General features: G+C 43.6%; 1 protein-coding gene across 1 annotated transcript in view; it reads right to left on the reverse strand.

The window, feature by feature from the left end:
* UST (uronyl 2-sulfotransferase) overlaps nucleotides 1–22,435 on the reverse strand; it is a 298,701-nt gene that overhangs the window by 185,520 nt on the left and 90,746 nt on the right. Inside the window, exon 2 of the mRNA XM_045066253.1 lies at nucleotides 20–63. Within this exon, the coding sequence (XP_044922188.1) occupies nucleotides 20–63 (44 nt within the window). The remainder of the gene's footprint in view (nucleotides 1–19; nucleotides 64–22,435) is intronic.

Below are 22,435 nucleotides of genomic sequence, written 5' to 3' on the forward strand. Positions count from 1 at the left end.
CCACAGGCAAAGACCTTACCTTACTAGGAGGCGGTCCATGATCATCCAAGTAAGTGGAATTTCCTAGGGGAAGAAAGAAGAAAGTTGGTGAATTGATACTTTTAAAGCCAAAGTGATTTTAGAGCAAAGTCATTGAAAACAAGCATCCTAGGTATATCCCTGTTTAGAAAATTGTACCAAAGAACAATGGGTTATTAACTGCCAGTTTGGTGGGATTTTGTCGATATCACCATGCTCGATTACAGGTCCAACAGTTACAAACACTGTACATACGTTGGTGTGTGTGCTCACATACAAATGCAGAAATACGCACCACAGTCCCTCACCCCGTATCTGTTGGGTTTACTATAGACCAGTGGTTCTCAGTGTGTAACCTGAGATGATGCAGTGTGCAATTGAGTGATGCAAACCTCAGTGTGCATCAGAAGTACCCGTGGAGCTTGTGAAACACAGACTGACTGGGTCCACAGTGTCTCTGAGAATTTGCATCTCACAAGCTCCCAAGTGATGTTGATGCTGCAGGTCCTGGAATGAGACTTTGAGAATCCTTTACTGCACTGTTCTCTACTTTGTCTTGACTATTGATTTTCCTTGGTCTTTCCAGTCTCACTTGCATTAGAAGCTTGATCTGTCTTTATGAATAGCCGCTTACTGGCTTGTGTGCCTCAGAGGGGTTAGGACAGAAACCAAAAGTCACTGAGCTCCTTTTATGTAGCAGGTACTCTGCTCAGGCTTTCCAGGATTTCATTTAATTCAAATATTGGAGGTGGGTTATAATTATCCTCACTTACAGAGGAGGGAACAGAAGCCTAGAGAAATCCAGTAATTGGCTCAGGGTCATCCCCTGTTAAACTGCAGAAAAGACAGAAGACTATATTTTCCAGAGTGTGCTTGGGCATCTGCTGCTCATCTGAAAAGCCTACCTACTGGCTTTTCCAGAGCTTGGAAATGGACAACACAGCCTGGGCACTGAGCCCGCAGCCCCGGGCACCAGACTGGCAACATGTGTGAGACCACGGGGGAGCCAGTGATGTGCTCGTATATTCAGAAGCTCCCTCCAGGGAGACAGTACTTGTCAGTCAGAAGAAATTACCTCCACAAAAAGTGAAGATGGCCAATATTAGAAACACAAGGATACCTAGAGAGAACAGTAGCTTAAGGAATAAGGTAAATGTCCCAGTTGAAGTAGATGAAAGGTGCTTCTTTAGGAGAATGCAAAAGTGACTTAAGAAATTGAAATAAAAAGAAGAAGTAGGGGGCACCTGGCTGGCTCAGTGGGAAGAGCATGCAACTCTCGATCTTGGGATCATGAGCTCAAGCCCCACGTTGGGTGCAGAAATTAACTATTTAAATAAATCACCTTTTTTTTTTTTTTTTTTTTTAAGGGAGAAGTAGAACTTAAGACAGAGAGAGTTCAAATGGGGAAACTTATCCAAAACATAACAAATAGGTGGGTTTTTTTCCCTTTTTCCATACCGGGGCATCAGTCATTCCTCTTTCTTTGTAGTCTTCTGATCTATCACCCACTTGATGGCCACAGTGACTGTACACTAATGGGCTAACATTAGGGTACAACAAAGGGACAATAGAGCCCAAATTTTGTGTCTGAGACACACAGACACAAACACCTGGCATGCGTATGATTGGGTTATTTTCAGGAAACTTTGAAATGTAAATACGAGTAACAATTTGTTTGATCTTAAGTATTGCTCTGCACTCTACTGAGAACACACAGAAATAGAAATTTATCTGACTTAATAAAGAGGACGTGTATTAAAGAATCCAGAAAAATGACTGCCTCAGTCTTAAGAAGTATTCAGAACTATTGCTACGTAATATAGTCGGTATGGCTGTGGGAGGGTCTCATCACCTCGTCCTGTGAATGTGTCCTTCCAGAAGGGACCTGAGAAAGCCCATCAAACTGCAGCCATGTTTCCAGGTATCAGTCTCAGGGACCAGACAACTCAAACAACTAAGTGTTTTCTAAAATACTAGAAGATTCCACAAGACACAAAGTTCCTACAGATGAATGACTTGAATGTCTGACTGCCCCCTCACACTCCAGACTCGGCTATGCATGGACTCCTTAGCACCTCAGGCTGGATGTCTATAGGCATCTCACACTTGGCCAGTCCAAAGTCTTTATTTGCTGCAATTTCCCACCTCCTCCCTCCACCACGAACTGCCCCCCCCATCCTCCTTATCTGGTCACACAACACATCCCTTCCCCTATGGGCTCCAAAGCCCAAAAGTCATCCTTGATCCATTCTCCTTCCCTTACTCGACCTGTACCAACCCAGTCACAGGTCCCATTGGGTCAGCCTTCAAATCATCACTCAGATCTGATCACTTCCCACCAGCCCCTCTGGGCTATCTGAGAGAACCCTTGCATCTCCTCACTGGTTACAAATTTGCTTCTCTACCTATGTAGCAAACAGAGGGATCTTTTAACCTTGTCCATCAGGCCATGTCAGCTCTCTATTTCAAACCTATTTCTCTAAAAACAAAATAGTCAACTCTTTCCACGGCCTATACCCCCACATGACCCAGGCCCTGCCCTCCAACCACACCCACCACCAGCTGCAACAGCCTTCTCTTGGTTCCACAACACACTGACCTGTTGTAGGCTAGGGACCTCCTCAATTAGCTCTTTCCTCTGTAAGAAAAAACTCTTCTCCACCTCCATCACTGAGGCTTAGCTGAAATATCCCTCCTTTCTTCCATCTCCCTCCTTTCTTCCCTCCTCCCTCCCCCTTCCTTATAGAAGACCTCACTTCTTTCTTTCTGCAGAGAAAGGGAGAGGGCTGGCCCCTTTTGTCTGTGCGCCATGAGCCCTCCTGTCTTCTCCACCAGCAGATCCCAAGTGCCCCTCCACAGGTAGGTTTATTAGAACACAGAGGCTATAAATGTTTATACTTTTAACAGAGGTACAGAAAAGGAAAAGAAAATCTCCACACATTTCTTTAATTGGAGACAGCAGGTTTTTATTCTCCTGGGGTCTAACTGTACTGTTATCTGGTATATAGGCAGAGCTTTTCATCCTAGGAGCTTATGCTTTCATACTGCAAAGTAAACAAAACCGTCAGAATCGTCAGACTTGAAGCTGGTAACTTGTCGTCTGTGGAGATCAAAGGAGGAGCCCTGTTACCCAAGTGAGCCTCTCTGAATGGGCTCCCTGTCACCAGACAAGGTCTTGCTACTCTGTCTCATGGGAAACTCAATGGATGGTGTCTAAGTGGGGAAGGAAGTCAAACGAAAGCCGCCCAGGCCTTTGGGCTTGGAGTTCAAGATGTAAATTCAGGAAGAAATGGCAGAGGAGGGCTGATGAAGGTTCTGGAGCCAGGACAGAGGATAAGCACTTAGCTGCCACCCACCTCTATGTGCCCTGGGAACCCCAGTGTCTGAACCCAGGTGGCAGGACCCTGTGAGGCAGTATCTTTTCTTTTTGAAGGCTAACAGGGGCATATCGTTTCATTTCTTTCAGAAAGTAACCCACATCTTCAGAGCTCTGGCTTCATCCTCCTTTTCATGTCTTAAGTCTTTTCTTTGAGGATCAAGGGTAATGGTATCTAGTCAAACTAGAAAAAACAGAAAGGCACACACCCCACAAGTTTCCACTCCCACCACTGGGCACATTTTTCAGAAAGGTCTATCTCCAAACTGCCAAGAAATCACTAGCTCAGGTGGCTCAGAGCTAAGCCTCTCACAGAAAGTCAAGCTTATCCAGGCTGCTGAGGTAGGAACTATTTGAAGCCTTTGAACATGGAGACTGGTCTACATCCTGATGGTAGTCATGGTTACGTGGCTCTGTATTTGGGATAAAATTTATAGAACTATACATCAAAACCAACACCAACAGAATCCTCATGGTTTAATGATTTTTCAAATGTCCTGGCTAGAAAGCAGGTGATCTCAGACTTTGCAACCAGCTAAATTACAACACATTCTAAATCTCGACCTATACATCTAGCCCTTCATGAGGAGACCTCCCTGGGAGGTGGTAAATAGAACACAAGAAACCGTGCGCCAGTGCACAAAGGAGTTAAATCCACGTATGGGGGAGCTACAGTATATGCACTTACTAGAGTGTATATGGATGACCAGGGTCTCTGCAGGGCTATATGCCATCAACGGCTACCTACTTCTGCCATTATACAAACTATTTGCAACAAAGAAGCATTTTAGGAAACTCATGTGAAGTCTGATCCTAAAAATTAGGAGGCCAGGGGTTGTGACCAGGAATCTGAAGATGTCTGATGGGTTATAATTGTAGAGTTGGGTTTCGGTGGGTGGAACCCAGGCGCGTTGACTGTACAAAGGCCATCCAAGTCTTCCATGATAAGAGCAACAACATGAACAGCCAGATACAGCGTATACCGACAGAAACAGGCTTCAGCTCACTTTATAATAGAGACCATCCCCAGCAAGCATCATCCAACTCTAAATTAATTGCTTTGCCTCCTCAAAGTTTTCCATGTACACATCTGTTGAAATGAAAGAAGGTCCCAAGTTATTATGAGGATATTATTATTATGAGGATTATTATTATGAGGATAATTTCATTCTATGAAAAATGTTCAGAGCACTGCCAACACACAGTAAGCAGCTAGTCCGTTTGCTAGCAGCACTACTTACACTACTCGCTGTACTAACTGTATGGCCAACAGGACTGGCAGCAGGTGCAAAACCTTCCTTCACCGTCTCTTCATCCTCCCGCTCACCTATTTGCAATCCTCACTATACATTCCACTCACCTGCAATATTTTTAAGAATGTGGATGCCAGGCTCTGACCTCATTTAGTCTGATTTTAATTCAAAACAAGTCATTTAGCTTTTAGTATTTCCTAAATTTCTGCAGGTCATGCTAATGTCTTGACAGGATTGAGAACCCCCAAGCTACAAAAACACAAATTAGTGTCCTTCATAATTCAGGCTGCACTTTGCTTTCCAGAAATAAAACATAACAGATGGAATTCAGGCTGCTGTTAATCAGGGGTTCCCCCACCCCTGTGACTACTATTTCTAGTGAGAGATCAGGCCACACGAGCACCACATCAAATGGGAATGTTGGTGGCGAGCTGAGTCACAGAACCACTCCTAGCCTCAAGATGTCCACCAGGCATTTCACTGCGAGCACCTGCTCGGGGTCTGTAACAAAACTGAAAAGGGCCACAGCCAGCTCACGGGCTGCCAGAGGGCTGGCATGGGCAGTGCTGGGCAGAGGGCTTCCCCCCAACCCACATGGGTTGCCCAACTTTTGTTGGTCTTCACAAGTCTTTTCAAAAATAATTTTTAGAGCCTGCCATTTCAGGACATATTATTTCTGCAAACAATGCTTAGTACATGTTGTCCTGTTGAACCTCTTGTTTCAAGGCAAAAAGGGGAAGGAAAAGTCTAGTCCTCCATCCCCAGAGTTTCCCCAGACCTCACTCAACTCAAACAACTAGAAGGTATTCTGTCAGTCCTGGAGGCACTCATATCTGAGTCCTACACGCACTGTGAGGGCCACAAGGATCTGAGAGGAGGAAGCCTCCAGAGGATTCCTGCCAGTGAGGTGCCTGTCTTGGCAGCCTCTGGGCCTGGAGTGGAGAGGAGCTGGGGAAGCTGGCCAGCACAGAGGAGCTTGAGGCCATGCCCACGTGAATCCAACAGAGACCAACACAGCTGACAGAGAAGAAATTTGCTAGAAGCACTGATGTGAAGGACTACTGAACAGAATTAGCCATGTGTTATAAATAGCAACAGTCACTCTTCTGTGTGAGAGAGAGAGAGACAGTGGAAAGGAGCCCCAGGGTAATCTTTTAATGGATTCAGTAAGATACTGTTAATAGCACTGACTGTCACTGGTGACACCGGGTCGCCCAGGGGTAATGGAATACTACAGGCTGCAGAACCAAAGACCTGGGTTCAAATCTCAGTCCTACCTTTTACTTGTTGATGGCCTTGGGAACATCACTTAATTTCCATGAGGCTTAATGTCCTCCTTTGCAAGATGAGGACATTAATAACCGAAGTGACGGTGTTGTTATAAAAAAGAAACAAGACACATGTAAAGCATTCAACACAATTCCTACCTGGCACGTGCTCATCTTATATTATCTGATTTTAGCATTCATATTCAATTTTATCATTTTATTTATTTTTGAGGAAATTAAAGAGAATCCTGAGGTCAGGGGCATAGTTTGTCATAGTGAGGAGGAATATTGATATAAAATAATTATTTGATATTTCCTATTCCTTTCTGATTCTATCTTTGATCTGTCTTCAGAAATATACAAAAAGTTCCCCTAGTTGTTTGAAATACCTCTACAACGTGCAAGTGAATTTACAGAAACTTGGTGGCCTATAATTTATTCTTGACTCTTTAAGTCTTGCATTAGCAAATCTATTTTTGCCTGAGTTGGTCCCTGAAGAATAAAAATGTTTTAATTCTAATCCCTCTTATAGAAACCATAATATGCATTAGTGTCAGTGTCAAAAGAGCCGCCTCTACACTCTGTCAATTTCGATCAAACACCAGCAGCTCTTTGCAGAGTCTTTCTCTGGCCCCCTTTTAAAATCATACTTCTAAGCGACTGAAATCCTTTCCTTTATTATTCAGAAGTAGCCATTTCACACAGGGTTCTGGTTACCTATAACACAATCATATGGCTGGCATCTCTCCCCCCAAACCCTCCACCCCTGGGAGTCTGGGCCTCTGATAAGACACTGTTAATGAAGGAGTCACTGTTGAAAGCAACACTGCAACCCCGGCTTTGTCCTTGCCAAAAAATTATGTTAATGCCACACTTTCCACCATTAACTATGGGTTACATTTCTCTAAGAGGCAGCTGTCAGCACACACCAGCCATGGTTAACAATGAGGAGTTTGTGTGCTGAGTAAATGTCTCCAATAGCTCCATTTATTATAATTAACGCAGTCCCAAAGACAGTGTAATGAAGGAAAATTGCTTGCACAGCTTTATTTAAGATTTAATAAAATTATTTTTCACTGAATTAAAACAAATGGTTTTATTAACTATCGATACTTAAATACATTTACAAAAATGCCTTTCCAAAAAAAAAAAAAATCTTGAATGTTTACTTAACCAGTTAGCAAAGGCACAAACAGCCTGAAAATACTTTCTTGATGCTAAATGATAAAAATGAGCATTCCAGACACTGAAAAACATATCCGAATTAAAATGTTACCAAGTATGATTTAGATAGTGGTTTCCATTTCAAATAAATTTTAAAAGAGAATTAATGCTCTTCTCTTTATATTTTCAGGCTCAAAAACACTGCTCTGTTTTAGAGTACAGCTCTCTCTCTCTCTTTTTTTAATTAAATCTGAATATACATCTTAGGATGTCAAGAGCACATTTGTAGATGGAAATTACCTTTGGAGTCCAATGATCAGTGCACCACTGCTGTAATAACAACCTGAACATAAATATGAATTTATTGCCAAATTAGCTCAGGGATTCATCATAATCATATATGATCTTATCCAGGTAGGAATGGTGTATCAAAGAGAAATAGAATCTGCTAGATGTCTGTTTCATTCCCTGAGATTTTCCTCCCAAAGTAATGACTACGGCCATGCCCCTGTGTAACTCTAACACACCCATTCACTCAGCAGCCCCAGCCCCGCACTGGGCAAGACTCTAAGAAGCAGCCTGATAGGATTTCTTCCATCAGAACATAGCCACCGTGAGAACGGACACTTGCCATCACATGCTTACTTCTCAAAGCACCCCTGATAACTACAGCGGAAGACAGACGGGATGCCGCTGATTAAGAAACAAAACAAGGCTGAAACAATCAGCATCTGTGTTAGCATCACCAGTAGTTAGCACTGACGCTGATTTAAGCACAGTGAGAAGTATTCTCCAGACTTCCCCCTACTGAGTTTCTATGGCAAGCACGGTATTACGCCCATTTTACAGCAGAGGAAGCCGAGGCTCAGGAAGATGAAGTGACCTGCACCATGTTGCACAAAGAGAATCAGCACAAGATCCTGGTTGTGCTCACAGCTGCCACACCACCCTGTCTTGCCCAGAGACCCCAGCCTGAGGGCCCCAGTATGCTTTGAGATACTGAGCCTTTGGCTCCCATGGTACCTCGAGCTGGGCAGTCTGGGGCTGCTCGGGATGGCCTGGGCAGAGCAGGGTCTGAGCACTTTGAGGAACATCTGGCCCAAACCAGCTACACGGGACCTCAGGCATGTGCCAAGCCCCCAACTCCACCCAAGGGCAAGAGGCTTGTGTGCTGCTGAAGAAAGGAATGTCCTGGGATCCCAAGGAGCCAGCACAACACTGGGGTGAGAGGGGGATGCGAGGGGACAAGTTAGGTGGGGCCCAGATTCCAGGGGCAACTCAGAGCCTCTGGCTACCTCGGGTCCTTTCTAGTTGATGTTCTATTTTTGTGGGGCCTGCTTAGCCAAAGGATGGTCCGCTTTGAGCTTTGAGCGTTTGACCTTTCTGCCGTCATCTTATTTCGAAATGCCTGACATAAAAAAGTTAGCTGGGATTAGAAATCCATTCACATGATTGCAAAAGAAAATCCCACATTATATTTGTCAACTACAGAAAAGAAAAAGCTCTGCTTGATTCCTTGAATAAATTGGAATCAACATTTGACGCTGATGTTGATAAACAATTGATGCAAAATTTGGAAGGGTAGTGTGGTGGGCTGGATAATGCCACCCCCGCCCCCAAGGCTACTCACATCCTAATCCCAGGCCTGTGAATATGTGACCTTGCATAATCCCACAAGGGACTCTGCAGATGTGATTAAGTTAGGGATCCTGAGATGAGAAGATGAGCCTTGATTATAATCCCTAGAGTCCTTATCAAAGAGAGACAGGATGGTCAAGGTCAGGAGACATGATCATGAGAGAGGACGGTGGGATGTGCTTTGGAGACAGAAGGAGAGGCCATGAGTCCAGGAATGTTGGCAGCTTCTTTAAGATGGAAAAGGCAGGGCGCCTGGGTGGCTCAGTGGGTTAAGCCGCTGCCTTCGGCTCGGGTCATGATCTCAAGGTCCTGGGATCGAGTCCCGCATCGGGCTCTCTGCTCAGCGGGGAGCCTGCTTCCTCCTCTCTCTCTTTGTGTCTGCCTCTCTGCCTACTTGTGATGTCTCTCTGTCAAATAAATTAAAAAAAAAAAAAGATACTTATATCTTAAAAAAAAGATGGAAAAGGCATTTTCCTCTAGAATCTCCAGAGACAATGCCACCCTGCCCACACCTTGATTCGAGCCACTGAGAATCTACTTCAGATGAACTGTGAGATAAGGAATTTGTGTTGTGTTAGGCTACTAAATTTGTGGTAAATCGTTAAAATGGCAACAGGGAGTTAACACAGCTCTTAAAATGGTTTTACATTTTAAAAACCACCTCTTTATGTGAATAAAGTTTCTTGTCAGTGGTAATTCTCAAGAACTTGGAAGAAATTTTCATCAAAAAGACTATATAGGGAATTGGAAGAAGTCTGAAAACTAGCTCATCACTCTCAATGATAAATTTGAAATGTTTCTATTTGTAACTCTTCCGTGACTCCCAAATTTAATACCTCCCCTCATATTTGTATCATCTTTTTCTAATAAGTATACAATAAAAGGAAAACATAATGAATGCTTTCATCAAGCCTCAGAGAGATAACCTCCATCCTCACCAGTGGACTTCAGTGTATCATAAAAACATCATCATTTTCAAAGTGTTTCATGACTGGAAAAGTTTTGTTAATAAACACACAGAAGATCAATCAAATAGACTGCTGTCTTTGAAAAGGGCTTCAGTCCAACGGAACTGCCATTGCTCTAAGTCTGAAATTTCTCTTTGGCTTTGCTATCAGAGCTACTATGGGTCACACACACACACACATACACACACACACACACCAGATGATTTCAGAACAGGAAAATCACCACAGATAGATAGTCTAATGCCTCAACCCACAGAGGAAATAGCTAAATCCAAAAGGTCAAATAATTAGGCCAAGATCCACGGATAGTTATTAGGTTAGTAGCAAAGGTTAAGAATAGTCCCAGGTTGCTGAAGCTCACACCACAACAAAACAATCTTACTGCACGCCATGTGTTCACCCTAAACATCATTTTTGGCCTTGACCACCTTGCCTACTCGCCAAACGTAAGCTGGAAGGACTCTGTGCTTTTCTTAGGTCATCAAGTTACTTCTCCATGAGGAAAGGTATTTCATGATTGAGAGGATTAACAAAATATATGCCTCAAACACAAAAGATTATCCCCAGAAGGAATGGCTTGAAGAGAGTTCACAGCCTCTCGAGGCTCATGGCTAATTCAGATGCTCAAATCTCAGCACGTTTTGTTGAAAAGAATACTTGGAAATCAACTTCCATAAATGAATGAAACGCACACGAAATGGTGCCCTGTGCAGAAATGTATGTGAAATACCTGAGAAAGTACAAAGGGAAAGGGACAGTGGAAGGTGGGTGTGACAGGGAGGAATCAGAGGCAGGACACTCCCAACGTCACCTGTTGTACCTCACGTTCTTATCGAGTGCCTACCCTATGCCAGGCACTGTGCTGGGCCCTAAGGATACAGACATGAGTGAAAAGACAGGATCCCTGTCACACTTTGTCAGTTTGGGCTGTTATAACAAATTATCACAGGCTGGGTGGCTTCAACAAGGCATATTAATTTCTCACAGTTCTGGAGGCTGGAAGTCTCTGATCAGGATGCCAGCAAGGTTGGGTGTTGGCAAGGGCCTTCCTCCTGGCTTGCAGATGGCTGTGGTCTTGCTGATTCTCACATGAAAGAAAGCGAGTTCTTGTCTCTCTTACTGGGTCACTGATCTCATCAGGGGGGCCCTACCCTCATGACCTCATCTAAACCTGATTACCTCACAAGGGCCCCACCTCTAAGTACCGGCCCATTAGGAGTGAGGGTTTCAACAAAGGAACAAAGTCCCTGACCTCAAGAATAAGAAGCAGTAAAGGATGAACAGAGAGCATTCGAGGCAGATGGAGAGCAGCCTGTGTCGATGGCCCAAATCAGTGAGGAACCAAGAGAAGACTGTACTAGACGCAGCTCAGCAGGGAAACCAGGCACAGCTCCGTGTGGGCGGAGTCTCCCCAGCTATGTCTCAAAGAAAAGAGGGACAGGTGTCCTGAAACAGAGTACTGGTGCTGGCACTGGGAGTGCAACCCTCAGAGGAGGGCATGGCATCAGCAGATCCCTACACGATGGCAAGCCCAAATTAAAGACGTCCTCATGACCTTAAAATCAAGATCAGGGATGATGTCTAATTTAAGAGGCAAAGGGAAGTTTGTGCAAAGATGCCAAGGGCTTTGGGGCACATCTGCAAGGAGCTAATGTTGTGCAGGGCTCCCCTACATCCTCCCAGCAGCCCCCACCTCCGACCCCATTAACCACAGGAGATCAGCAGGGCAGGGCAAGGATCCTCCCCTTACCAGGAAGGAAGCTGAGCCCAAGATTGCACAGCTGGGAGGTGTCAGTGCTGGACCAGGACTTCATGGGAACTGCAGTCCGCGCTGTTTCAGGGTTCTACATATCATGGGCAGAATAGAGGGGTTTCTGGGGCCATAGCACATGAGCCTGGAGCCAGAATCCAGATGGAAACAAGTCCACGAGGACAAGAGAGGGAAATGCTGTGGGAAAGTCACTAGCAGGTACTAGTGGGGAAACACCTTGAGCTGGGTTATGGACCAGTACTTGCTTGAAGGTCGGTGACAAAGCATGCATATTTTCAAATGGATAAAAAAAGCTCTTGTGTTTATAGCTGCGTCCCTGCTCGATGGGTGTCCGGGCCATAGCCCGAGGCCACTGGTAAACGAGCGTCTGTGTCTTCTATATTGTAAATGAAACAGTCCTATGTTTGACAGAAAAATTACTTGTCACTTGCCAATTCCCTTCATGCTTTAGGGAAATGAGCACGAAGGAACATTCTACGGCGTGTTTCAGATAAACTGCACTGAAATGATATGCATGTGAGAAAGAGATTTGAAGAGTTGCTCGTAAATGCTGATGTGATTTAGAAAGTGTGCAGATGAAATGAGTATGATGGCAAAGTCGGTCTGACACAGATGTGGTCGTGCGCACAGAACTATCCCATCTGGGATTATACCTTCATGTACACTTTCAAGTAACACAAGGAAGAGATCATAGTTTCTCCTTTATTAGGTCTTCAGATGTCAAAGAGGATTTTTAAGAGAGCAGCAGAAATTATTGAAATCCTTCAGAGCAGTAATCCTCACAAAATTAACTAGCAATCTAACTTATGAGCCTGGAGGTGTTTATTAAAAAAGAGGGCGTTTCAATAAATTCATCATCTCTCCTTTTTCTATCACCTCTCTAGTTCTATTTTGTATCAGACTTAACAGGATTTCGGTGAGATTTTGTGGTTCATAGAACTGTAATATTGGAAGATAAAACAGGATGCTTATGGCTCCATATGTTACTTCACAGGCACAGATAAACACCACACACACACACACACACACACACCTGCAAACACAAAAAAGCCCAAACAAAGCGGTGCTTAAAAATCAGAAAATCCTTGCCAAAGATGAACTGAAGGTACAGGGAAAAGAATGTGGGGGAAGGATGGTGGACTTTGCAGCAAAACAGTCAAGACAAACAATCCACTAACTGGATATGACCTTGAGCAAGGTCTTAAAGTTTCTAAGTGTTACCTTCCCCACAGGGAAAGCAGGAAGAATAAAACCTACCTCACAGGATAAGGATGAATTAGAACTAGCCTTTATAAACTGCCTGGCATGTACACAATAAAGTGTAGCTCTTATGATTATATTCAAAATAGAGCCAATTTAAAGACATGGTGCATTAAATAAAACCTCTTCCAAGTGATCACATACATAAACATCAGTCCCAGGCACTGAAATATATATCCCTCATTATGCTCTAGAATGGCCCGTCATTGTCTTCCTCCACATTTTTCAGGATTTATGATGGGAGGTTATACCTGGGCATGAATGAAATGTAATTTTTAAAACCCTGGTAGGATTTAGATATTCCTACGCTTTTATTCTTATTCTGAAAGATAAAGTGTACAGGGATCATAAATACTCTTCAGCACAGAGTAGATCGGTTTCTTTCTCTAGCAAAGTCTTAATTCTGCCTTTCAACAAAACGAGTTGGGGTAGGGGGTGCTTTCCTGGACCCAGGAAAAGGAGTCCTTCCTAAAAGCTCGACTATCTTGAATTCATCACAGATCTGGAAAAATAATGCCTCTCAAAGTCCCAGTGAGTCACTCACTTTCCTGAACCAATAAAAGGTTGAGTTGGAGGACAAAGACAGATAGTCCCATAGCAGAGGCCAGCATGAGGTCTCCTGGGAGAAAACCGGAGTTTGTTTTGCATCAAAACAAATGGATGGTTTTTCCTGGTTTTCACACTCATGAATTCCAAATATATCAGAGCCTATTCGATGTCAACTTGCTTGTTGGAAAATTGCTTCTTAATAAAAAAGAGTTTTCTCCAATAGCAGAAAACACCAAACAAATAATCTATGCCTCCCCAAAATAATTTTTAACCGTCATGGTGCACCAAGAGAGCCTTAGCCTGTTGAAGGCAGAGCTCTCAGTGTGGAGAGTTGTTTGAAGTGGAATGGGAGCTCGGAGAGGCTGAGCAGTGGCAACGAAGCAGGTGCTGATCAGTCCCAGTCTGAGACATCAAGGATCTGCCTTTGCTGAATAGAAGGAGGTACCTAACGACTGCCCTACCTTTCTTCCAATTCTCAGATTCTTTGAAGACCTTTTAAGGCACAAAAAAATGAAACTGCTCATCTCTTAAAAATCCCTAATTTATCAAGCAGATTTCAATCATATGAATAAGTGTGAGTACTATGCATAGGGATATCAGTGACATCACAAAGACATTTTAACTTGGGCATGAGTCTTATTAACACAGAATTTGAAAAATGAGATGGCTATATGAAACTTCAACACTGCCTTAAAAAAAGGTAGACTAGGGAAGGGAAAGCCAGTTAATGCAAAATGAGTGTTTTGGGAGCAAGTTCGTGCCAGGCAAATGGATTAAGTGTCATAGGTTTTTCTCAATTTCCTCTATTGTGATGAAATCTAGTTCCATGAAGATGAGAGAGACTGATTTCAGGACACAAGGACTGATGTTAGAGTTGAGTATGGAAGAATCGAAGGATCCTTGTTAAGGATTTTGTAGAGAAGGTTTTACAAGAGAAGCCACAGACCAGGAGACAAGAAGAATAAGACAAGACTCCAGTTAATCCAGAAGCCTTCAGACTCAAGCAAAGCCACTACAAACCTAAACAAAACCAAAAACCAAACCATGTTCCAGGAGGGCCATAGAAAGTTAAATCAGAGGAGAGTATGTGAGTGCTTTTATATGTAACCAAGAATAACCAAAGAAACCGCTCAGCAATGGAGAAAGTCTATTTCATGATGGTGCAAAGGGGCACTGGAGCAAAAATAACTTGTTGTAAGGATTATAAAAATAATAGTGTAGGTTATAAATAATATGAGAAATTGAATATGCTAATGGAATCATGCTGATGAAGGCTGGAAACAGAGAATTAGGTTAGGCTAGCTAATAGAACTAGGGAGCAGTAAAAAATGGATTTTTAGGTAGGGAGCCCTTGATCCTTGCCTGAAGCGCAGGGAAACAGGGAAAGGAATGAGTATTTATGTGCCGATCACGACTCACGCATTAGGCAAATCATTACATGTAACTCTCTCATTCAGTGTTTAAGTAGATACTGTTTCCTCATTTTGTAGATGAGGAAATGACCCCCAGAGGTCAAAATTCCTTCCCACCAGGGAACAACTAGCTGATGGCAGGGCTAGTATGTTTCCAGAGCCTGATGTAGGCCTCCCCTCTCTATTCCGACCCACCACACACGACTGGTTCTTCTCCCTGTGTCACAGCAATTATGATAGCATCAGGGATTGTAACAAGCCTTCCAAATTCGTGGAAAAAGTAACGTTTGGGGCCCTATGATAGGTTTCTAAAAGTATGCTATTTTACTTTTCACTGATCACATGAAATAACCCATGTTATCAAGGGACAAAGTAGGAAAGAATTTTAAAACTCCCTTTGTACACATCACACATAGATTCTAAGGTTCTAAAAATACTGTCATATAAAGCTGTGCATATAAGAGATATTTGTCTAGGGGAGATATGCATGTTGATTGAAAACTCTCAATCTCTTTTTAAGTAAGTTCCATGAATATTCCCAAGAACGTTTAAATCAAGTTTCCAAAAGATGGTTTTTATCTCAAAACCTAGATAGAGTGTTTTATCACTACTTCTCACCCATCCAAATTTTAATCACACAAGGCCCATCTTACTTCTTTCCCTAAGCCTATTTTCGGAAACTCCAGGCAATGCTCATTTGTCCCTTCTCTGAATTTTCACTATGAGAGAGGGAGACAGAGAGAAAGAGAGAAATACATTTATATACGTGTGTGTGTGTGTGTGTGTGTGTGTGTGTGTATAAAATTTTTATTACTGTTTTTTCAACCTGGAGAGGAAGGGTTACACCAGTCCCGGAGAGCAAATCGATTTGGACGGCTGCATGTCCCATTTCACTTTGGCATAGACCCAGCTGGTCTAACCACCAAAATGGTCTCTCTCTTTACATCCTGTATACTAAAAATAAGAAGTAAATGACTTTCCCCTGAAAGCCAAGAAGTTTAAGAAAATAACCAGCTTCTTCCCCGGCCGGACCTCTAATCACAGAATTAGGGGCCGTACCGAAAATTCAGTGCTCGATTTGTTTCTGCAGGGAGTCCTTCCGAAGCTTTTAAATACCATGAACCATGCCCGAAAACACACTCGAGAGATGATTTCAAAAGTGGGTCCTGCCGTGGCCTGACCCCAGGAATCATTCTGAGCACCTATTCCAATCACTAATGTTACCAAAAAATAACTTAAATACCAGCAGAGAGAGGGCTATTTGGGGGCCAAATTCCTCCAAGAGTAACCACCCTGCAATGTGCCACCCCAAACCAACAGTCACCTAAGTCCCCTATGGACTTCCTGTACTTTATCAAGACATCCAAATGGCGCTCACAAGTAGAAGCCAAAGTAACGTTTCAAGTTTAAAGCCAACAGAGCGTTCACGATCGTGACCAGACATACTTCGCAATCTAAATATTGCCAAGTACAAAGAAGCATTTTTAAAATTTAGTTTATCTAGATTTTAAACCTTTTATGAATACAATGACAATATATATCCTGTGAACCAAATTTATAAATATTTTGCTTAGCACTCCCAGAGAAAAGAACCATTAGCCTTTTGGAACACTCTTGGTTTCTCACGTTGAAGCACTGTGTGCTGAGGGAAAAACAAGAGGAACCAGAGGAAAGATTAATGACCTGTTTCACTGCCCAGGGAACTGGACTCTAGAACATCTTATTCTCTCCAGTGGCGATTTTTTTTTTCGTTTGCTATGAATATGGATTATGACATTTTCAGAGACAGCTGAGCATGAGTACTAATTCATACAGCTATACCTAACCCTCCCACCTGATTCTTGCCCAGTGCTTTCTCAACCTCGGCAAGCCAGTGAGTGAGTCTGCTTTACACCGATCGTTCCACAACATCGCTGCAAGTAAACACTGCTCTTTGCAATCAATATGTACTTGGACTTCTCCCATTTTTACCCAGGTTCCGGATTCTCATCTGGAGAGTGTCCTTGTCCACAGACAGGAGAAATACCTCCCATGGTTTCCCAACCACTAACTACCCAGGCCTGGGTCCAACAGAAAAAAGAAACAGAGGTGGAGAAGCCTTTCTATGCTTCCTGCTCTTGAAGCATCCAGGAAGTTTGTAAAGGGTAAGAGCTCCTCCAGGACTGCTGGAATCTGGGTCCTGGCTTCACCATTAACAAGCTGTAGAATACTGGTCACACCCCGTGGCTTCCCAGACTCACCTCCTTCGTATGCAAAGTTGGGTTAAGATGAGTATCATAAGCATCTAAAGTTATGGTGTAAACACTCTATTCTGTTTCTGGACTTCTTTGGCCCCTGCCTGCAGCTGTCTAATTATACTTATCAAACTGTATCAATTGACTGACTGACTGACAGATGGACTGTAAATTCAAAAGAAGCAGGACAAGCAACCCATGTTGGCCAAACTTATAGCAGAAGTAATAGTTAAGCCGTGCCTTAGATGTGATCCAACTCAGATATGATAAAGGGAAGGGCATTTACAGCAAGGGGAACAGCAAAAGCAATCACCATGATGGGCGGAGTCAGTCTGGCTAGTATGGGTCCCAAGGGAACATCGTATGTACCCCAGGAGACAACATGGTAAAGGAAAGATGAACATAGTAGCATCTACAGCTCTCCTTTGAGCATTCTTACCATTTGTCGTGGACCTATGTGTGAAAAGTTACAGTTGAAGCCAGGTTCTGTTTGCTGAATATGTTCACCAATTTCAAGATTCTCCTAATCAAGTTTCTCACAGAAATGATCAAAACCTCCCCAAATGTAACGTAACATACTATTATACCTACATTCTGTCCTGCAAATATTTAAAAGCATATATAGGGGCACCTGAGTGGCTCAGTTGGCTGAGTGTCTGCTTTTGGCTCTGGTCCTGATCCCAGGGTCCTAGAATCAAGCCCTGCATGGCGGCTCCCTTCTCAGCAGGGAGCCTGCTTCTCCCTCTCCCTCTGCCTGCCACTCCCCCAGTTGTGTTCTCTCTGTGTCAAATGAATAAATCAAATCTTTTTTTTAAAAAAGCATACACACACACACACACACAAAATATAAATGTAGCACTCAGTTCTCACTGTCAGTGTTTCTCCAATAATCCAATTGTAAGGCATTATTCACTACAAAATGTTATCTCTGGGGATCAGAAAAGAAGGAAAAGGAGAGAGTCAGGGATTAAACCACAGTCATGATTTTAGATCCCAATTCTCAGTCAAGCTCCGGTATGAAGACCAACCTGAAATGCAACTTAGGGCACGTTTATACTCGTCATTCCCACTGGTTCAAAGGCACTGCTCCTGACAGAGACGAGCCAGTAGTTTGTGTGCAAATACTTGGTTTACCTAGAGAATCCTTGATGTTTCACCAGAGATTACATGGGGGAACCCACCCCCCAAGTCTCATTCTGAGTCTCAAGGTGCTACTAGGCCTCGGCCAGTTTCGTGAGTAAAGGAAAAGCCACCATTACGGACACTTGTGGACATAGCTGCCCTGTGAGTCCGTCTCAGGGGGAGCTGCGTCCTAGGAATACAACTTAGTTTATATATACCTTGATTATGGTGCACGATTTTCTGCTTTGTTTATCTGTTTAGCATGAATCATTTCTGTGCATGTTTACCAGGTTTCCTTACATAATGATAATCAAAAGTTATTTTTCAAGGTGGTACACCATTTCGTTAGGTTAATGAAAGCTGGAGTTTTCCCATAAATACAAGGGAGAAACGTTTCTCCTGTCGAATGACATTTTTTGCCAGGTCTGAATGATGCCCTGGGCGCTGGGCTGTGTGCACGCACATGTACCTGCCGTGGGACCCGTGGGCTCAGCCCAGGGACACACACCCTGCCCAGCACTCCAGCTAACCTCTTTGTCTCCGATAATCACATTTTCTTCCAAAGTCATATGATCAGTAGTGAACAGCACTCAGGTAAAAAATGCACAGATTTCTCTACCTGCGCATATGTAACTGATGAAATTGAATTCTACCAACACTGCTTCCAGACTCAAGTTCCCACCTGCCTCAGATTCCTCTTTACTCTGGTTGGAAACTCCCACTTAATTGTCTTAGGTTACCTGGCTCTGAGGCTCCAAATAGATCCTCACCACGTGAGCAGACACCTTTCCAGAAGGTGGCACGTTCCTGCTCTCCTGCCTGTCCCCACGGGCCTTCCTTCCCTACCTGACCTTCACAAGAAATGGTATGTCTTGAGTTAGGATGCTCTTGTGCTGTTGGGGAGGGGCATGAATTCCTCCCCAGAGAACAGCTGTGTGCTCCAGGACTCACAGCTGATGGCTAGAGCACTCAAAAGAGAACAAATGAATAAATCCCACCTACTGTTAGGCAGATAGGCTAGAAAAGGAGGACATCTTCAAGCACTCTGTGCCAAAAGCTGAGAAGGTCACTTACGGAGAATTACCACTGGAATGACTGATGCCAGCTCCAAGGCCAAAATATTTCAACAGTAAAGGCTACTGAAATATTTTCTCACCTTTAATTTCTACCCTCTTCACCAAGTGTTACCGATTACATGGTGATCTATGCACCCACACATTAACTCCATTAATCAGAAATAGGACCTTCATCTCCCACAAGTCTCATTCCTTCTCCTCCCTAATATTTCCACACCAGCACCCCATGTGTCTAGAATTTTATGACTCTGAGTTCTCCCAAAGCACGGTGATATTAAAATGAAGATTTGGTTCTCAGTGAATAACCTCATCCTGAAATGAAACACAAGGACAAAACCAGATTCATAATGAACATGCTAGACAGCACACCCCAGTGCAAAGAGCACAGGTAACCAGGAAGAAAAGCACATTTAGACACTGAATTCTCAGTGTTGCAAAAGGAGAAGAGAAAGAGTAGGCCAAGATCTTCTGAAGAAAATAGGATGGTCTTTTCTGTCACTGTGCAATTTGGTGTCCTGAAATAGATCAGGCAAATTCCTCCCTAGCCACACGTTCACAATCACAGCCACCATGAATCAGGTCTCCCCTGATTCCGAGACCCCACAGAATGGGTTCAGTAGGAGGGTGTCCCCGAACAGCTCGGGGTAGGGTGCCAGGCTCCAGGACCGGAGGTGGCAGAGAGACGGCCCTTGGAATGCTCACTGCAATTTTCCAAGTCCTATTTCTATAATTCAGTCAATGCAATCTCGTGTCAAAGATGACAGATTTGCTTTTGTCTTTAAATTTTTGTTTGTGTTTGACCATTTATGTGCTGTGAGCTACCAGACTTAATCACATATGATAACTGTTTGGGAATAAAGACGTTTGGTAACATGAGGCCAAAGTTGCACTTTTTTGTCCTTATGTACCTAGAGGAATGGAAATCCCAAATGTCACATCAAGGATCTGGGTATGGCAGCTCGGGAGGCGGGGTGGAGGTGGCCCTGGGAGCCAGAAATCTTGGCGCGTACCCAGCAGAGGGGTGTCCTCATTCATCGGAGAGATGTTTACTAAAATCATGTGGCAGGCTCTGTCCTTGGTGATGGGCTTCTGATCCTCATAGACCATCCGTCTGGTGAAGGATGGACGCGGGTTGCAGGTGACTGTAACCAGGGGTGAGAAGTGGAAGGTTGGAGAAGCACAGAGGAGGAACAGTCAGCTCAGGCTTGGGCAGTCCATCAGGGAAGGCTTCTCAGGGAAAAGTGTTATCTGTGCAGCAATGACAAAGATGAGTAGGAATTCGAAGATAAACAGGAGCTTGGTGAGAGAGAAGCACATTCTAGGTGAAAGGGAAGAGAGTTCACTGAGCGGCTCCCTACCTCACATGCCGGGGCAGCAATCTGTGATGCTTCTAAGGCTCTGAATATTATGGTATTTCGTCATATGAATGATGAAGAAAAGAATGGACTTGGTTTACACAGTGATACACAGTGACACCAATCTCCCTAGAATCCCCGGGTTGAAAATCCAGAAGGTTGAGAACGGGGTTCTCAGTGTAACACAAACAAGACTGGGCTCTTTCCCGCTGCTGTCAGGTTCAAACATACATTCCGATCCTGGACAGCAACCACAGGCCTGGGCTGCAGGAGGGTAAACAAGAGATTAGCATATGACCCAATGCGACATGTGTTTTTAATGGATTCAGCAAAATTTATCTAGTCACATGGACTGTCGCCTTTTCCCCAAAGGAAAAATCAGTGGTCTTTGTCCACGTTTGTTTCTAAACATTTTAAACACAGTGATCTGACTCTCCTCTGCTTTAGGTCCTGTCTTAATCACAACTGTGGACTTTATCACAGATTTTGTAACACGAGTCTGGTTAAAAAAATGTCCTTTCTGGAGAGAGATGAAAGAATCTGGTCGCTGGTTTGCTTGATTCCTCTGCTGCTAATTAAATCAGTCCCAGCCATCATCTTATGCTTCTTTGTGTCTTTTATGAACACGATTTAGAAATCCATTATTCCAAAACCTTTCCCAACCTCATGCAGTGTGTACCTTGCTCTTGAAGCCTTATCAGGGCCAAGTCCAAGATCAACACCACATGGTGAACACCAACCACATCTGTCTCTTCAATTGCCGGCCCCCAAGAAACCAGCCAGCGAACCAGAGGGCTCCTCTTGGCTTTCACTGGTGGCCGCCACATGCTGCCTGATCCCATGCACAAAGAAAGTTTTCAAAGATTCAGGAAAATCTGCCCAAGCCCAGATGTTGGGGGAATTCTATTCCTGTTGTCTCCCAACCTCAAAAAAACCTAGTCGCAACAGCATTCTCATTTCTATTGACTCAAATGATGATTTGGATCAACATTTACCAACCATGCAAGACCTCCACACCCTCCATCAGGTGAAAGTTTACCAACATCCTTCTTAGTATGCTTTCATTCACACACAGCGACACGTGTCACTAGGTAGTTTCATACTCATGAAGATTTGTATGAGAGGGTAGTCAAAATGTCAATATTCATTCTTAGTAAATAAGCCAACATCTGTGAATGACGGGTTGTTAGGGGATTTCTACCTTTTTTCTTTATAAGTTTCAGTGAGGTTTGAACTGTTTCTATAAAATGGGAATGTTTTATTTTATTGTCAGTAAAAACTATAAATATATATGTACATATAAAAACTATAAATATGAGTTTTATATAAATATGTATTACATATTAATAAAAACCATAAATATATATGCATAGTTACATATTTACTTTGTATATATAACATTTATTTATTTATAGTTTGGGTTTCTGTGTGTGTGTGTGTGTGTGTGTGTGTGTGTTTTTCTTAGTAAAACAACCAGGGTAATCTGAAGATACAGCTGGCTAGACTGTCCCCCGACTACATTTCAGGGACATAAGGGTCCATGACAACAACCATTCCTTGCTCAAGATGTCTGGGAGGCATTAGTCCAGCTTCAGGATGGTCTACGAGGGCAGGCTGAGCCCTACTCTGCTCTCACTGCTCTTACCCATCAAGTCCTCCAAACATGGGTAGGAGGTCCTGAGTTATCTTCTTCATCAGGAATGGCGTGATGCCATTATTGATATGGTGGGCTTCAGAGCCTAGGGTTTCGGGGACTCTGCTTTAACTCCAGCCCAAGAATGTCCCAATACCATGCAAGCTGCCCACAGCATCCACAGATGGATTCCGAGGGAAGTCTGTTGGCACGGACTGTGGCTCTGTTGAAGGCTTCTTCAGAGTGGGACCCCAGGAACTGTGGCGGGGGCCAGTTATTGGTGTAAAGTCCACGACACGAGTGAGGCCACGACCACTCTTCATGAACAATTCATCTCT

The sequence above is a fragment of the Mustela putorius genome, unplaced genomic scaffold (genome assembly GCF_011764305.1).
Source record: "Mustela putorius furo isolate JIRA1106 unplaced genomic scaffold, ASM1176430v1.1 tig00003863_pilon_pilon_pilon, whole genome shotgun sequence".
Classification (NCBI taxonomy): domain Eukaryota; kingdom Metazoa; phylum Chordata; class Mammalia; order Carnivora; family Mustelidae; genus Mustela; species Mustela putorius.